The sequence below is a fragment of the Heptranchias perlo genome, unplaced genomic scaffold (genome assembly GCF_035084215.1).
Source record: "Heptranchias perlo isolate sHepPer1 unplaced genomic scaffold, sHepPer1.hap1 HAP1_SCAFFOLD_56, whole genome shotgun sequence".
Taxonomy (NCBI): Eukaryota; Metazoa; Chordata; class Chondrichthyes; order Hexanchiformes; family Hexanchidae; genus Heptranchias; species Heptranchias perlo.
Genome location: NW_027139581.1, coordinates 4480576 through 4494858, shown reverse-complemented (window position 1 = coordinate 4494858; position 14283 = coordinate 4480576). Strand labels below are relative to the sequence as shown.

The 14283-nt window shown below is 49.9% G+C and overlaps 2 protein-coding genes across 2 annotated transcripts in view; one reads left to right on the top strand and one right to left on the bottom strand.

Annotated features, from left to right (window-relative positions):
* Positions 1-14283, bottom strand: part of LOC137315767 (zinc finger protein 850-like) — a 113209-nt gene that overhangs the window by 91628 nt on the left and 7298 nt on the right. The window contains exon 3 of the mRNA XM_067980257.1: positions 13969-14228. Within this exon, the coding sequence (XP_067836358.1) occupies positions 13969-14228 (260 nt within the window). The remainder of the gene's footprint in view (positions 1-13968; positions 14229-14283) is intronic.
* On the top strand, positions 3501-5517 carry LOC137315703 (zinc finger protein 551-like). Its single transcript, XM_067980217.1, has 2 exons — positions 3501-3756; positions 4441-5517. The coding sequence occupies exon 2, from the start codon at positions 4550-4552 to the stop codon at positions 5333-5335; it is 786 nt and encodes a 261-aa protein (XP_067836318.1). The 5' UTR covers positions 3501-3756; positions 4441-4549; the 3' UTR covers positions 5336-5517.

Genomic DNA, 14283 nt, shown 5'->3' with positions numbered 1-14283 from the left:
CTCCCCTCTCGGTCCACTCCTCTCCCCTCTCCCCTCTCGGTCCGCTCCTCTCCCCTCTCGGTCCGCTCCTCTCTCCTCTCCGCTCTCGGTCCGCTCCTCTCCGCTCTCGGTCCGCTCCTCTCCGCTCTCGGTCCGCTCCTCTCCCCTCTCTGTCCGCTCCTCTCCGCTCTCGGTCCGCTCCTCTCCGCTCTCGGTCCACTCCTCTCCCCTCTCGGTCCACTCCTCTCCCCTCTCCGCTCTCTGTCCGCTCCTCTCCGCTCTCTGTCCGCTCCTCTCCGCTCTCGGTCCGCTCCTCTCCCCTCTCCGCTCTCTGTCCGCTCCTCTCCGCTCTCTGTCCGTACCTCTCCGCTCTCGGTCCACTCCTCTCCGCTCTCGGTCCGCTCCTCTCCCCTCTCCGCTCTCTGTCCGCTCCTCTCCGCTCTCGGTCCGCTCCTCTCCGCTCTCGGTCCACTCCTCTCCCCTCTCGGTCCGCTCCTCTCCCCTCTCGGTCCGCTCCTCCCCGCTCTCAGTCCACTCCTCTCCCCTCTCGGTCCGCCCCTCTCCGCTCTCTGTCCGCTCCTCTCCCCTCTCGGTCCGCTCCTCTCCCCTCTCCGCTCTCTGTCCACTCCTCTCCCCTCTCGGTCCGCTCCTCTCCCCTCTCGGTCCACTCCTCTCCGCTCTCGGTCCGCTCCTCTCCGCTCTCGGTCCGCTCCTCTCCCCTCTCGGTCCACTCCTCTCCGCTCTCGGTCCACTCCTCTCCGCTCTCTGTCCGCTCCTCTCCCCTCTCGGTCCGCTCCTCTCCGCTCTCTGTCCGCTCCTCTCCCCTCTCGGTCCGCTCCTCTCCCCTCGCGGTCCGCTCCTCTCCCCTCGCGGTCCGCTCCTCTCCGCTCTCTGTCCGCTCCTCTCCGCTCTCGGTCCACTCCTCTCCCCTCGCGGTCCGCTCCTCTCCCCTCGCGGTCCGCTCCTCTCCGCTCTCTGTCCGCTCCTCTCCGCTCTCTGTCCACTCCTCTCCGCTCTCTGTCCGCTCCTCTCCCCTCTCGGTCCGCTCCTCTCCCCTCTCGGTCCGCTCCTCTCCCCTCTCGGTCCGCTCCTCTCCGCTCTCTGTCCGCTCCTCTCCCCTCTCTGTCCGCTCCTCTCCCCTCTCTGTCCGCTCTTCTCCCCTCTCTGTCCGCTCCTCTCCGCTCTCTGTCCGCTCCTCTCCCCTCTCTGTCCGCTCCTCTCCCCTCTCTGTCCGCTCCTCTCCCCTCTCGGTCCACTCCTCTCCCCTCTCTGTCCGCTCCTCTCCCCTCTCGGTCCACTCCTCTCCGCTCTCTGTCCGCTCCTCTCCCCTCTCTGTCCGCTCCTCTCCCCTCTCTGTCCGCTCCTCTCCCCTCTCGGTCCACTCTTCTCCCCTCTCTGTCCGCTCCTCTCCCCTCTCTGTCCGCTCCTCTCCCCTCTCTGTCCGCTCCTCTCCGCTCTCTGTCCGCTCCTCTCCCCTCTCGGTCCGCTCCTCTCCCCTCTCGGTCCGCTCCTCTCCGCTCTCGGTCCGCTCCTCTCCCCTGACTAATCAAATGCACCTCACTCCTTACTGCACTGAATCCCCTCACTCACCAAATTCCCAATTATCGACTCTGTCGAAACCAGACTCCGTCGATAGCTGCTACTCCGTGCTCCATCACTCTAACTTGTGGTCAGGATTGAGGATTGGGGTTAGTGGTTCGGGCTGGTGGGTAGGATTGAGGATTGGGGTTAGTGGTTCGGGCTGGTGGTTAGTATTTATGTGGCTGGTCCAGTTAAGTTTCTGGTCAATGGTTTCCCCCAGGATGTTGATGGTGGGGGATTCGGCGATGGTAATGCCGTTGAATGTGAAGGGGAGGTGGTTAGACTCTCTCTTGTTCGAGATTGTCATTGTCTGGCACATGTCTGGCGCGAATATTACTTGCCCCTTATCAACCCAAACCTGGATATTGCCCAGGTCTTGCTGCATGCGGGCTCGGATTGCTTCATTTATCTGAGGGGTTGCGAATGGAACTGAACACTGTGCAATCATCAGCGAACATCCCCACTTCTGACCTTATGATGGAGGGAAGGTCATTGGAATAAAGAAGGATAAGGGGGAAGATCCTGTCTCTTTCATTCTGGTTTACAGATGTGTTTTGTATGCAGCGTACTGTCTCTTTAAAAAGCCGGATGAACGTTACTGCCCCTTTTAAAAAGCCGGAGAAACGTTACCGTCCGTTTAAAAAGCCGGTTGACTGTCACTGTCCCTTGAAAAAGCCTGATGAATGTTACCGTCTTTTTAAAGAGCCTGATGCATGTTTCTGTCCCTTTAAAAAGCCTGATGAATGTTACCGTCTTTTTAAAAAGCCTGATGCATGTCACTGTCCCTTTAAAAAAGCCTGATGAATGTTTTCCCACCTGTTAGCACTAACCACATTGTGTTCTTTTTATTTTTATTTATTAATAACACTGTGTTATTCACCCATTACTCCCCCTCTCTGTCCTGAATTGATCCATTTTACTAACTAATGTTGAAATCTTTGCTCCGCCCCACAGGGTTCCATCTGTTTGAAGCCACAACAGAAAGGGCCAGTTTTCTCCCGGAGTTTGAGATCAATCAGGTTTCAAAATGGTGCAGAGTTTCAGCCAATGAGGGAGATCCGGGCTCAGCCCCGCCCACTCGGTGCCGCAAGTCCCGCCCCTCACTCACTCCCATTGGTTGGAGGACCCGCCGCCCGCTCGGTCCTCCAGCCCCGCCCCCGCTCTTCCTATTGGCCCGGAGCTCCCGTCGATCACCCGGGCAGTGTGAGCTGAGCATGCGCTGCGGGCGGATGGCGACTGAGGGAGAGGCGGAGGGGAAAGAGCTGGAGAGAGCGGGTTAATAAAGGGCGGGGATCGCAGGGCCCAGAAACACCGAGTGTAGGGCCCAGGACCCGAGAGAAAACAGGCGGCATCATCCCCCCTCCATTACCCCCCCTCCATTATCCCCCCTCCATTATCCCCCCTCCGTTATCCCCCCTCCATTATCCCCCCTTCCCCCCCGTTGGTGACCCGTCGGTTCAAGCGGAAACGCAGCAAGCGGCCCGTGGGCCCCGCGCATGCGCCAAACTGCAGGACTGTCAGGGAGCGTCTGTAAACGATAAGAAACGGTGACGGTAAAGGAGCGTCTGCAAATGAAGGAGAAAAAGTGATTGGGTCAGGGAGTGTCTGTAAATAAAGGAGAAATGGTGATGATCTGGGAGTGTCTGCAATTGAAGGTGAAATCATGATGCATCAGGCAGCGTCTGTAAATGAAAGAAAAATAACAATGTGTCAAGGAGCATTTGTATTGAAGGAGAAATCATGATGGGTCAGGGAGCGTCTTTAAATGATGGAGAAATCATGTTGGAGCAGGCAGCTTCCGGAAATGAAGGAGAAATCATGCGTCAGGGATCGTCTATAAACGAAGAGAAATGGAGACGAGTCAGGGGGTGTTAGAGAATCATACTTACCTATTTAACACGCAGGCTAAAAATCAACATAACAAAAATATAAAGACAAATCATCAGCAATATTATATCAGCGCTTTTCATCAGTTCACTTCAAGGCAGTTTGCAAAGCTCTGTTGCCAGTCTGATTAACCCTTTCCTTAAAGAGAGACAACTCCTGCTACTTCCCACTCGACCATGTCCCCACCACTGAAGATCATCAATTCTCAGAACGTTACTGACCTCATCTCTTCAGGAGGAGAAACCAGTCATTATAGAACTGAACCCAGCCAGAGTCAGCACCTTCAGGGGAGGAGAGAGAGGGGAACCAGTGAGTGTAGAACTGCACCCAGTCAGAGTCAGCACCTTCAGGGGAAGAGAGAGAGGGGAACCTGTGAGTGTAGAACTGAACCCAGTCAGAGTTAGCACCTTCAGGGGAGGAGAGAGAGGGGAACCAATGAGTGTAGAACTGAACCCAGTCAGAGTCAGCACCTTCAGGGGAGGAGAGAGAGGGGAACCTGTGAGTGTCGAACTGAACCCAGTCAGAGTTAGCACCTTCAGGGGATGAGAGAGAGGGGAACCTGTGAGTGTAGAACTGAACCCAGTCAGAGTTAGCACCTTCAGGGGAGGAGAGAGAGGGGAATCAATGAGTATAGAACTGAACCCAGTCAGAGTCAGCACCTTCAGGGGAGGAGAGAGAGGGGAACCAATGAGGATAGAACTGAACCCAGTCAGAGTCAGCACCTTCAGGGGAGGAGAGAGAGGGGAACCTGTGAGTGTCGAACTGAACTCAGCCGGAGTAGTGGGAGTGAGAAAACTGGATATGGAGTATGGAATTTAGAAATGGTGCGATGGGTTTGGATTTCAGCAGAGGGAGGAGGGAGAGTGTGTGGGACGGGGATTTACAGCTTTGGGGGAACAAGAGATGAAAGAATGTTCCATTGAAACTGGAATTGTCTGTTCTGAATTTCTATCCTGTATTTACAGTGATGACTTTTGTAAACTCCTTTTACAGGGCACTAGAAGGGGAGGATTAACAGACCAGAAACTCAAATCAAACATCACGTCAAGATCTGATAGAGACACTCGATTCATCAGGACCTGAATATCATCGGTCTTTGAGTATGGAAGGAAAAAGCACCATTCACAGAGGGGAGAGGCCGTGGGAATGTGGGGACTGTGGGAAGGGATTCAATTGCCCGTCCCAGCTCGAAACTCATCGACGCAGTCACACTGGGGAGAGGCCGTTCATCTGCTCCGTGTGTGGGAAGGGATTCACGAAATCATCCCACCTCATTGAACACAAATTTGTCCACATTGATAAGAGACCGATTAAATGTTCTGAGTGTGAGAAGAGCTTTAAAAACACAAAGGATCTGTTGACACACCAGCGAGTTCACACTGGGGAGAGACCGTTCACCTGCTCCGTGTGTGAGAAGCGATTCACTCAGTCTTGCCACCTACTGACACACCAGCGAGTTCACACTGCAGAGAGGCCGTACCTCTGCTCTGTGTGTGGGAAGGGATTCACTCAGGCTTCCAACCTGTTGAGACACCAGCGAGTTCATACTGGGGAGAGGCCGTTCACCTGCTCCGTGTGTGGAAGCAAATTCAGTTTTTCAGCCAGCCTCAGTAAACACCAACTTGTTCACACCAATAAGAGACCCTTTAAATGTTCTGACTGTGAGAAGAGCTTTAAAAGCACTAAGCATCTGCTGAAACACCAACGTACTCACACTGGGGAGAGGCCGTTCACCTGCTCCGCATGTGGGAAGGGATTCACTCAGTCATCCCACTTGCTGAGACACCAGCGACTTCACACTGGGGAGAGGCCGTTCACCTGTTCCGTGTGTGGGAAGGGATTCACTCAGTCATCCCACCTCCTGTCACACCAGCGAGTCCACAAGTGACTGCAGTGGTTGGATTCTGCTGCTATTGCCGCTGTTAATCACATCCAGGACTGAACCATGTTCATTTTCGCAGTTGGTGATTGTTTCTGCTGATGTTAATTACATGTAGCCGTGGTATCCAGGGAAGGGATCGGTAACCCGCTGCAATTTAATATTTTGATACATGTGAAATAAATCAGCTTTGCTTCAAACACACAGTTTGTCAAGTCCTTGAGTTCTCCAAGGTAAGAGGAGACTATTTGACGTCCTGTTACCCACTGTTCCATTTTTGGATCTTTCTCCTTTCTAACTCTGGATTATTTCAGTTCTCATACCTTCAGTTACTCTCATGGACAAGTCCCAGCTCTCCATACCTCCCAGATTCCTTCTCCTAACCTCAGTATCCAGGGAAGGTATCGGTAACAGGCTCGGGATCTCTAAACACTAAACCCAGTCTGTTAATTACTCCACTGTAGGGGTGAGGGCTGTAACAGGTGAGTGTGATCCCCTTCCCAACCAATGTGTGACGCTTCTGCAGTCAAATATCCTGCTGCCACTCACTGTCCCGACTCAAGGGTGAAGAGTTGCCACTTAACTGGTCTTGGAGCTTGACCACAGCCTGTGGATCTGTGACCCAAGTGGAAGTCGGCACCTTCAGTCGTGGTGAGAAACCCCCTGTGAGCAGAGTGAGAATAAAATAAATGAGGCACTGGGACCCTGAAGCCCCGCCCACTCTTTGCTCCTTGGTCACTGGGAACCTGAAGCCCCGCCCACTCATTGTTCCTGATCGCTGGGACACTGAAGCCCCGCCCACTCTTTGTTCCTGGTCACTGGGACCCTGAAGCCCCGCCCACTCTTTGTTCCCGGTCACTGGGACCCTGAAGCCCCGCCCACTCTTTGTTCCCGGTCGCTGGGACCCTGAAGCCCCGCCCACTCTTAGTTCCTGGTCGCTGGGACCCTGAAGTCCCGCCCACTCTTTCTTCCTGGTCACTGGGACCCTGACGCCCCGCCCACTCTTTGTCCCCACTCACGGGGAGCCTGGAGCCCCGCCCACTGTTTGTTCCTGGACCAGGAAGGCTGCGCCTGCGCAGTTCTGCTGACAAACGTCCTGACCTTCCTCTACAAAAATGGCGGTGGGAGACCCGCGCCTGTTATCGGGGAATAAGGCTCACGGCTTCAATCCTGGTGAACACGCCCGCTCCGATGGAATCTGAGGCCGCGCTCTATCTTTATAAACCCTGCGGCGAGGGCTTGCCCGGTTTATTAATCTCCTGCCCCCCGGGGTCTTTTACCTCCACCAGACCCGCGGCTCCGGACAGAAGTCACTCTCGCGCCTGCGCGTTGGACTCCTTTAATAGGGAATAGGGCGTATTCGCATTCGCGCTGCACTCTGGGTAACTCGGACCGCCATTGAAACCATTTTATTGGCGATTGCTTTTATCGGCGGGGTCCGGGGGGACGGTGGGGGAAACGGGGGGATCAGCGATAATAAATGGAACTTGATCTGAACATTGGAGCCCGGGGCTCGGCCGCCACATGGAGCGGTCTCCGCCCCGCGCCAGGCTCGCTGGGCCGCCATGAACCAGCAGCAACAGGAGACTGTCGCCATTCTTAAAGGGACAGTGAGCGCACTGTCTCTGACGTTGGCAGTTAAAGTGCTCCTTTCGACTCCAAGTTGTGTTTTTATGGTAGTTGAACGCACAGTGCTTCTCCTCAACCGTGGGGCTGAGGCGGATCATTAAAGGGACAGTGGTTCCCTTCTTTTACACAGAATTACTTCGAGATGACAGCAGAGAAACAGGCCATTCGACCCAACTGGTCGAAGCCGGTGATAATGCTCCACACGACCCTCCTCCCTGCATCATTTAACTCCTTTCTGTGCATGTTTATTGTTAAAGGTACAGTGCCACTTCTTACCTGTTGGAGTGGTGCAAATATTTAAAGGGACAGTGACTCCACTTTCTGTATATATTTATAGTTAAAGTTACAGTGCACCTCCTTACCTGTGGCAGTTGGCGGGATTTCAGGGTCTCTGTTCCCAACCTGGTTCAAGTCACCAGGAGACAAAATCATTGACTCATTTAATGTGTTCTCACGCTGCACACAGGGGTTTCTCACCGTTCTCTCAGCTCCTTCCCTCAAACTGGGGTGACAGTCTGATTCCCAGAGATTTCTGAAGTAACAACCCGAGGGTCGACTTCCATTTTAAAGTCCCAGGGTTAGAATCCCCATCTACACTCCCAGGGTTAGAATCCCCATCTACACTCCCAGGGTTAGAATCCCCATCTACACTCCCAGGGTTAGAATCCCCATCTACACTCCCAGGGTTAGAAACCCCATCTACACTCCCAGGGTTAGAATCCCCATCTCCACTCCCAGGGTTAGAATCCCCATCGACACTCGCGGGGTTAGAATCCCCATCTACACTCCCAGGGTTAGAATCCCCATCTACACTCCCAGGGTTAGAATCCCCATCTACACTCCCAGGGTTAGAATCCCCATCGACACTCCCAGGGTTAGAATCCCCCACGACACTCCCAGGGTTAGAATCCCCATCTACACTCCCAGGGTTAGAATCCCCATCGACACTCCCAGGGTTAGAATCCCCATCTACACTCCCAGGGTTAGAATCCCCATCTACACTCCCAGGGTTAGAATCCCCATCGACACTCCCAGGGTTGGAATCCCCATCTACACTCCCAGGGTTAGAATCCCCATCGACACTCCCAGTGTTAGAATCTCCTTCTGCACTCCCAGGGTTAGAATCCCCATCTCCACTCCCAGGGTTAGAATCCCCATCTCCACTCCCAGGGTTAGAATCCCCATCTACACTCCCAGGGATAGAATCCCCATCTCCACTCCCAGGGTTAGAATCCCAGTGTACACTCCCAGGGTTAGAATACCCGTGTACAATCCCAGTGTTAGAATCCCAATGTACAGTCCCAGGGTTAGAATCCCACAGGAACGTAGGAACAGGAGTAGGCCATTCAGCCCCTTGTGCCTGCTCCGCCATTTGATAAGATCATGGCTGATCTGTGATCTAACTCCATATACCTGCCTTTGGCCCATATCCCTTAATACCTTTGGTTGCCAAAAAGCTATCTATCTCAGATTTGAATTTAGAAATTGAGCTAGTATCAATTGCCGTTTGCGGAAGAGAGTTCCAAACTTCTACAACCCTTTGTGTGTAGAAATGTTTTCTAATCTCACTCCTGAAAGGTCTGGCTCTAATTTTTAGACTGTGCCCCCGACTCCCAGAATCCCCAACCAGCGGAAATAGTTTCTCTCTATCCACCCTATCTGTTCCCCTTAATATCTTATAAACTTCGATCAGATCACCCCTTAACCTTCGAAACTCTAGAGAATACAACCCCAATTTATGTAATCTCTCCTCGTAACTTAACCCTTGCATTCCAGGTATCATTCCAGTAAACCTACGCTGCACTCCCTCCAAGGCCAATATGTCCTTCCGAAGGTGCGGTGCCCAGAAGTGCTCACAGTGTTCCAGGTGTGGTCTAACCAGGGTGTTGTACAGCTGCAGCATAACTTCTGCCCCCTTGTACTCTCGTCCTTTAGATATAAAGGCCAGCATTCCATTAGCCTTCTTGATTATTTTCTGCACCTGTTCATGACACTTCAATGATCTATGTACCTGAACCCCGAAGTCCCTTTGGAGATCCACTGTTTTTAACTTTTTACCATTTAGAAAGTACCCTGTTCTATCCTTTCTTGATCCAAAGTGGATGACCTCACATTTGTCTACATTGAATTCCATTTGCCACGATCCCCATGTACAGTCCCAGTGTTAGAATCCCCGTGTACAGTCCCAGGGTTAGAATCCCCGTGTACAGTCCCAGGGTTGGAATCCCCATGTACAGTCCAAGGGTTAGAATCCCCGTGTACAGTCCCAAGGTTAGAATCTCTTTATACAGTGCAGAGGGTGCAGTCGGAAAATGTCTGCCTGCGTGTGTAAATTGTCTTCAGTCGGTTGTATCTGTGTGGAGCATGCTTGTAATTTCCTTCTGTGTGTCGAATGTGTGTTGTTTGTGTGTAGTTTGAGTGTGTAATTTGTGTCTGTGTGTCGTGTGTGTGTACTATGTGTAGTTTGTGTGTCTAATATGTCTGTGTGTAGTGTGTCGTATTTGTGTGTGTAGTTTGTGTCTGTGTTTGTTTGTTTACAGTTTGTGTCTGTGTGTAATCTGCCTGTGTTGTTTGTATGTGTGTAATTTCTGACCGTTTGTAGCATGTGTGTTGTTTGTATGTGTGAGTTAGGTATTTTTCATTCGTTCATGGGATGTGGGTGTCGCTGGAGGGCCAGCATTTATTGCCCATCCCTAATTGCCCTTGAGAAGGTGGTGGTGAGCCGCCTTCTTGAACCATGCAGTCCATGTGGTGAAGGTTCTCCTACAGTGCAGCTGGGAAGGGAGTTCTTGGATTTTGACGCAGCGACGATGAAGGAACAGCGATATATTTCCAAGTCGGAATGGTGTGTGACTTGGAGGGGAACGTGCAGCTGGTGTTGTTCCCATGTGCCTGCTGCTCTTGTCCTTCCAGGTGGTAGAGGTCATAGGATTGGGAGGTGCTGTCGAAGAAGCCTTGGCGAGTTGCTGCAGTGCATCCTGTGGATGGTACACACGGCAGCCACAATGTGCCAGTGGTGAAGGGAGTGAATGTTTCGGGTGGTGGATGAGGTGCCAATCAAGCGGGCTGCTTTGTCCTGGATGGTGTCGAGCTTCTTGAGTGTTGTTGGAGCTGCACTCGTCCAGGCAATTGGAGAGTATTCCATCACACTCCTGACTTGTGAACTGGGAACTGAGGTTAAGGGATATGTCAGTAGAGATGCAGTGGCAGACATTTAATGGGATATTTCATAACACTCAGCAAAGATACATTCCAGTGAGAAAGAAAGACTCTCGGGGAAGGACGTACCATCCGTGTCCAACTAAGGAAGTTAAAGATAGTATCAAATTGAATGAAAAAGCATACAATTCCGCAAAGATTAGTGACAGGTCAGAAGATTGGTCAAAATATTAAAAAACAGCAAAGAATGACTAAAAGAATAATGAGGGAGAGATTGGAGTACTGGAGAAAGCTCGCTAGAAATATAATAACAGATAGTAAGAGTTTCCACAGGTATTTAAAAAGAAGAGCAAGTAAAGTGAATGTTGGTCCTCCAGAGAGTGAGTCTGGGGAATTAATAATGGAGAATAAGGAAATGGTGGATGAATTGAACAGATATTTTGCGTCCGTCTTCACTGGAGAGGATACAAATAACATGCCAGAAATAATTGTGGATCAAGAGGTGAAAGGGAGGGAGGAACTTAAAACATTTACAATCACCAGGGAAAGGGTTTTGAAAAAAATATTAGATCTAAAAGCTGACAAGTTCCTCGGTCCTGACGGACTTTATCCGAGGGTATTAAAAGAAATGGCTGCAGAGATAGTTGGTGCATTGGTATTAATTTTCCAAAATTCCCTAGGTTCTGGAAGGGTCTCATCAGATTGGAAAATAGCAAATACTCCTCTATTCAAGAAAGGAAGGAGACAGAAAGCCGGAAACTACAGGCCAGTTAGCTTAACATCTGTCATGGGGAAAATGCGAGAATCTATTATTAAGGAGGTTCTAGCAGGGCACTTAGAAAATCTCAATGCAATCAGGCAGAGTCAACACGGCTTTGTGAAAGGGAAATCGTGTTTGACTAATTTATTAGAGTTCTTTGAGAAAGTAACAAGCAACGTGGATAAAGGGGACCCTGTGGATGTGGTGTGCTTGGAGATCCAGAAGGCTTTTGACAAGGTGCCACACCAAAGGTGACTACACAAAATAAGAACTCATGGTGAAGGGGGTAACATATTTGCATGGATAAAGGATTGGTTAGCTCACAGGAAACAGAGAGTAGGCATAAATGGGTCATTTTCAGGTTGGCAAGATGTAACAAGTGGAGTGCCACAGGGATCAGTGCTTGGGCCTCAACTATTTACAATCTATATCAATGATTTGGATGAAGGGACCAAATGTATTGTTGCTAAATTTGAGAATGAGACAAAGGTAGTTCGGAAAGTAAGTTGTGAAGAGGACATAAGGAGTTTATAAAGGGATATCGATAGGTTAAGTGAGTGAGCAAAAATTTGGCAGATGGAGTATAATGTGGGAAAATGTGAACTTGTCCACTTTGGCAAGAGGAATAGAAAAGCAGTATATTATTTAAATGGAGAGAGATTGCAGAACTCTGAAGTACAGAGGGATCTGGGTATCGTAGTACATGAATCACAGAAAGTTAGTATGCAGGTCCAAGAAGTGATTAGGAAGGCAAATGGAATGTTGTCATTTACGACAAGGGGAATGGAATATAAAAGTGGAAATGTTTTACGACAGCTGTTCAGGGCATTGGTGAGACCACATCTAGAATACTGTGTGCAGTTTTGGTCTCCTTATTTAAGAAAGGACATAATTGCTTTGGAGGCGGTTCAGAGAAGGTTCACTCGACTGATTCCTGGGATGAGGGGGTTATCTTATGAGGAAAGGTTGGACAAGTTGGGCCTGTATACATTGGAGTTTGGAAGAATGAGAGGTGATCTTATTGAAACACAAAAGATCCTGAGGGGACGAGAAGGGATAGATGCTGAGAGGATGTTTCCCCTTGTGGAAGAGACTAGAACGAGGGGCCACAGTTTAAAATAAGGGGTCTCCCATTTAAGATGGAGATGAGGAGAATTTTTTTCCCTGAAGGTCGTGAGTCTGTGGAACTCCCTTCCCCAGAGAGCGGGGGAGGCAGGGTCATTGAATATTTTTAAGGCTGAGTTAGATAGATTCCTGATTATCAAGGGAGTCAAATGTTATAGTAGGTAGACGGGAAAGTAGGGTTGATGTCACAATCAGATCAGCCATGATCTTATCAAATGACAGATCAGGCTCGAGGGGCCGAATGGCCTACTCCTGCTTTTAATTCGTATGTGCATACGAGTGAGGAATATGCCGCGCCATGAGGTTACAGATTGTGTTGGATTACAATTCTACTGCTGCTGATGGCCCACAGCGCCTCACGGATGCCCAGTTTTGAGCTGCTCGATCTGTTCTGAATCTATCCCATTTAGCACGATGGCAGTGCCACACAACACGTTGGATGGTGTCCTCAGTGTGAAGACGGGACTTGGTCTCCACAAGGACTGTGCGGTGGTCACTCCTACCAATACCGTCATGGACAGATGCTTGCCTTGTTTGCCCTCCCCAATTGCATTACCTCACACTTCTCTGGATTGAATTCCATTTGCCACTTTTCTGCCCACCTGGCCAGTGCATTGATATCTTCTTGCAGTCTACAGCTTTCCTCCTCACTCCCAACCACACGGCCAATTTATGTATCATCTGCAAACTTCTTGATCATGTCCTCCACATTCAAGTGTAAATCATTAATATATACAACAAAAAGCAAGGGACCTAGTACTGAGCCTTGAGGAACCCCACTGGAAACAGCCTTCCAGTTGCAAAAACATCCGTCAACCATCACCCTTTGCTTCCTGCCACTGAGCCAATTTTGGATCCGACTAGCCACTTTCCCTTTGATCCCAAGGGATTTTACTTTTTTGACCAGTCTGCCACGTGGGACCTTGTCAAAAGACGTGTTAAAATCCATGTATACTGCATCAAACGCGTTGCCCTCATCGACCCTCCTTGTTACCTCCTCATAAGAGTCAATCAAGTTAGTCAGACACGACATTCCCTGAACAAATCCATGCTGACTGTCCTTGATTATTCCGTGCCTTTCTAAATGATGATTAATATTGTCCCTCAGAATTGTTTCCAATCATTTGGCCACCACCGAGGTTAGGCTGACTGGCCTGTAATTACTCAGTCTATCCCTTTCTCCCTTTTTAAACAATGCTACACTGTATTTAAAAGAAAGCTGACTTATTTGAGACTGATAGAGAACATTAAACTCCAGCCCAGTTATAGGGGTTATTATCAGAAACAAACCCTGTGGAAATGCATAAAAGATACCTGACCATATTAACTCTCTCTAATACACCTAACCCACGAATGTAGAAATGCATGATGGATATTTGACCATATTAACTGACCAGCTAATTCAATTTAAAGCTCACAGAATAGTTTCTCATGAAAATCACACAGAAGCACAATTGTGTTATTACGTTGAGCTCTCTCTCATGCTGATAACTGTCTGACTAACAGAACTGAATGACCATATAGCCTTGAGACTCGGTACAGACTTACTGATAATAAAGACAGTTTCTGAGGGAAAATCACTTTCCCAGGCCTGTGTCCAAAATCACCAGACGGCCATGGGAACCAGAGGGTGGGTTTCCTATTTCGATTGACAAACTACCTGAACCAATAAAGAATGTACGTGTACGCCCATATTCCATGACAGGTGGCCGTTGTTAATGAACTGTATAAACGTGAGCTGTTTCTTGAACTCAGCGAAGACGTATCATCAACCAGTGTTTGAGGGACACTTCCTCTTGTACAAGTTTCTTAATAAACTCTTGCTTGTCTGAATGAAGCGATTGGGAGTTAATGCATTGTATATAATAGGTAACATTAAGTTTAAGTTTTCGACAACCCCAACTATCAGAATGAACATAGTTCAGTCCTGGATGTGATTAACAACAGAATCCAACTCCTGTGGTAACATGTGAACTCGCTGGTGTGACTGCAGGTTGGATGACTGAGTGAATCCCTTCCCACACACGGAGCAGGTAAACGGCCTCTCCCCAGTGTGAACTCGCTGGTGAATCAGCAGGTTGGTTGGCTGAGTGAATCCCTTCCCACAAACGGAGCAGGTGAACGGCCTCTCCCCAGTGTGAACTCGCTGGTGAATCAGCAGGTTGGTTGACTGAGTGAATCCCTTCCCACACACGGAGCAGGTAAACGGCCTCTCCCCAGTGTGAGTACATTGGTGTCTCAGTAGAGCATTCCTGCTTTTAAACCTCTTCTCACAGTCAGAACA

Excerpts from the sequence above, each read along its gene's own strand:
- LOC137315703 (XM_067980217.1), top strand. The coding sequence starts at position 4,550 with ATGGAAGGAAAAAGCACCATTCACAGAGGGGAGAGGCCGTGGGAATGT.